A 3,091-nucleotide genomic window follows, 5' to 3' on the forward strand; every position below is an offset into this window, starting at 1 on the left:
TCATACATAAGGCACACGGGATTATAAGGGGCACTGTCGACTTTCAGAAAAATCAAAGGATTTATTTTAAGTGTGCCGTATTTTCCAAACAACACGGTAATAACGACGGCCCGCTTGCATGCTCTACCAAAAATAGTGCTTTGTTGTGAAGTTGCAGCATTTTTACAAACCAATTCTGGTTCATCCGTTTCATTCAACAATCTGCTTTCGCCCTTCTTATTCTCCGTTGCCGCCATGCTTTTTCCAGCATGTGCGTATGAAAACAAAGGCACTGCACATGCGCGTTTTACCCATATTCTATTGCAATATTTTATTTTCTTATCGTTGCCCAACATGATACTGGTATTACTGTGAACGGTATTATATAGCCCAGCCCTACTTGTACCTACATACAATTATGTGAACTGATGGTTTTGGAAACTGCAGTTGTTCAGGAATGGCTCCAAGAGGCCTTCCCAACTTGTGTAAACCTGAAATTCTCTTAGAGTTTCAGAGTTACTTGAAGTTTCCTATTGCAAGTATTGGCCAATGCAATGAGTGCTGTCAAACAAATCCTTTAAAATAAAAATGACCATGACGTTTAAACTGTGTAAATGCTGATCTGACCTGTCAACACTCCAGCTTTGCTATTTTTTTTAAATTAGTGTCAACCAAACTGCCAGTCATCTACTAATTAAAATGTACACACAAAAAATCCTCACTGCACATATATTTTCAACACGTCTGAAAACAATCTGATTAAAGCACCATGTGAGCAGCTGCTGTCTCTCCAATTGTTAGCTATTAGCTGTCCACCTTTTTTTTTTTAGCAGTTTTTCTCCCAATTAACAAAAAACACAAAAATAAATATATGCTAGTCTCTCTGTGCAGCCAGCTGTGTGTTTAATGGCTGTCTACAAAGTGTCAAACACTAAAATATTACAGAAATATTGAATTTGCACATTGTATTATCATCAAAAGCACATCACTAGTTTTCTGCTTGGTATACTGTAACAGAAAAAAGTGCTTTAACCACACACTAAAAGCAAAAAACTCATGGATTCTGAAAGGAAGGTTTTGACAGAGATGTGGTTGTTGAACTCCAGGTATTGGCTGCTCATTAAAAGGAAAATTAACTTGCCAAAAGCATTTTTTCTTCCTAGTAAATGCTCTGAAATATGTTGATGTACTTTGCTGAATTAACCAGTTGGAAGGGTCAAATGTGAAAAAAAATCCAATCTTCCTCCTGTTTTACTGTCTCTCAGGCTCTCGTCACCATGACTCCTGATCAGAGGCGCGAGTCTATCGGTTTGTCCCAGATTAACCTTTCGGACCAAGAGGATAAATCTAAGGCCTACACTCTGGAGGAGTTTTCCTACGACTACTTCAGGTAACTAAGTCTAATGTGAGGCTGTTTTAAGTACAAATGATGTTAAAAAATATGTGTGAAAGTTTCTTCGAACCACTGTTCTTCAGGCCTCCTCCAAAGAGTACTCTGAGCAGGGTGGTGATCTCGAAAGCTCGAGGGAAGGAGCGTCTGTGGAGCTGCACCCGCGAGCCTCTCAAACAGCCTCTATTGAAGAAAGTCCTGGCTCACGACGAGCTCTCCCAGGAGGCCTGCCTTGCCTTCATAGATATCCTTTAGGAGAGGGCGTGATTGATCATATGTTTGGCTTTCTCGTTTGCGTTTTTCCTCTGGTGCTTTTGTTACATCAGAGCAGGTAATTAACTTTCCCAAGGGACCATATGAGAAAGTGGAGGTGTTGTGAAGGGCTCAGTTCAGTTCTGATAAATATTAATTTTGTTTCTTTATAAACTGCTACTGGTAAGAATGGATGTTACAGGCATCCAAGCCTGCAGTTACGCCTGTCGACCAAACCCCCCATGAAAGTTACTCACTGTTGTTTGTGATTTTGATGGGAATCATAAGCTGGTCTTGACTACTCCATCGCTAGCAAAGGTTTAGCTGTTTTTGTAGCGATTGAAACTGTAATATTTAATCTGCTCTATACAAAGAAAACATGCTTTTTAATGCTGGTAGGTTAGTAATTTTAACATGAGAGTTTATAGAGATGAACTCTGTTTTTTGGAGCCAGCCAAGTGGCCATCAGAGGAAGTTTGCTGCTTGGTTATTTCCAGTCAGCCATACTGCCTGACCTGTACCAGCCTGTCGTTATGTGAATGGTCCTTAACTGTGTTTGCACCTGTGATGAAGTATATGGGCGACTACCCGTCCAAACGAGTGCGTTCTGTCAACGAGCTCACCGATCAGATATTCGAAGGAGCCCTGAAGGCCGAGCCGCTCAAAGACGAAATCTTCTGCCAGATTCTCAAACAGCTAACAGACAATCACATTAAGTAAGTCCAAGAAAAAAACAGTCTTTTCTTCTATCTCTTCTTCTATAATCAATATTTTAGCTCAGTGTTCACAGTTTAAGCTGAGTGTTCACTTTGATCACTCTCAAAGCATCTCTTACATCTGTAACATGCACCTTCCTGGTAACCCCAGCGGTTCTTTCACAGTCTCTGCAGCACCCTTAGAGTCTTTTTTGCCACTTGAAATTCATTAAATTCACACAAGCAAACAAAACTGTATTCATTGTCCACACAGAGACTGGTGTTTAACATTTTCGCCTGCTGTACCGTCACCAGAAACAAAATCCCTGCACACTTATAAATATGCCTGGTAGCAGCAAGAAAATAATGATATAAGCATGATGGAATATGAGCATGCATAGAAAATTTCTGACTTCTAGATGTTTCTCACTAAAGGACACTTTCTTTCCTGTGCCACAAAGCCAAAATCCTGACCCTCAGTTTGTGCACTGTTTACCTTGTCATGGTGTTTGTGTGCAGGTACAGTGAGGAGAAGGGCTGGGAGCTGCTGTGGCTCTGCACTGGTTTGTTTCCTCCCAGTAACATCCTGCTGCCTCATGTCCAGAAGTTTCTGCAAGCCAAGAAACACTATCCTCTGGCTCCAGACTGCATGCAGCGGCTGCAGAAAGCCTTACGGTAACACAAACACACACAGTTGTTGTTAACGCCTGTTAAAACTTCTTCACTGCTGCTTTTTACAGCTTTAAGTCTCACACCACTCAGTTGAGAAGCACCT

The 3,091-nt window shown here is 41.1% G+C and overlaps 1 protein-coding gene across 1 annotated transcript in view; it reads left to right on the forward strand.

The window, feature by feature from the left end:
* myo7ab (myosin VIIAb) overlaps positions 1-3,091 on the forward strand; it is a 50,168-nt gene that overhangs the window by 40,244 nt on the left and 6,833 nt on the right. The window contains exons 35-38 of the mRNA XM_013908842.1: positions 1,245-1,369; positions 1,456-1,613; positions 2,184-2,337; positions 2,836-2,991. Coding sequence (XP_013764296.1) covers positions 1,245-1,369; positions 1,456-1,613; positions 2,184-2,337; positions 2,836-2,991 — 593 coding nt within the window. The remainder of the gene's footprint in view (positions 1-1,244; positions 1,370-1,455; positions 1,614-2,183; positions 2,338-2,835; positions 2,992-3,091) is intronic.

This window comes from Pundamilia nyererei, unplaced genomic scaffold (genome assembly GCF_000239375.1).
Source record: "Pundamilia nyererei isolate P.nyererei 1_Seehausen unplaced genomic scaffold, PunNye1.0 scaffold00015, whole genome shotgun sequence".
NCBI classification, from domain to species: Eukaryota; Metazoa; Chordata; class Actinopteri; order Cichliformes; family Cichlidae; genus Pundamilia; species Pundamilia nyererei.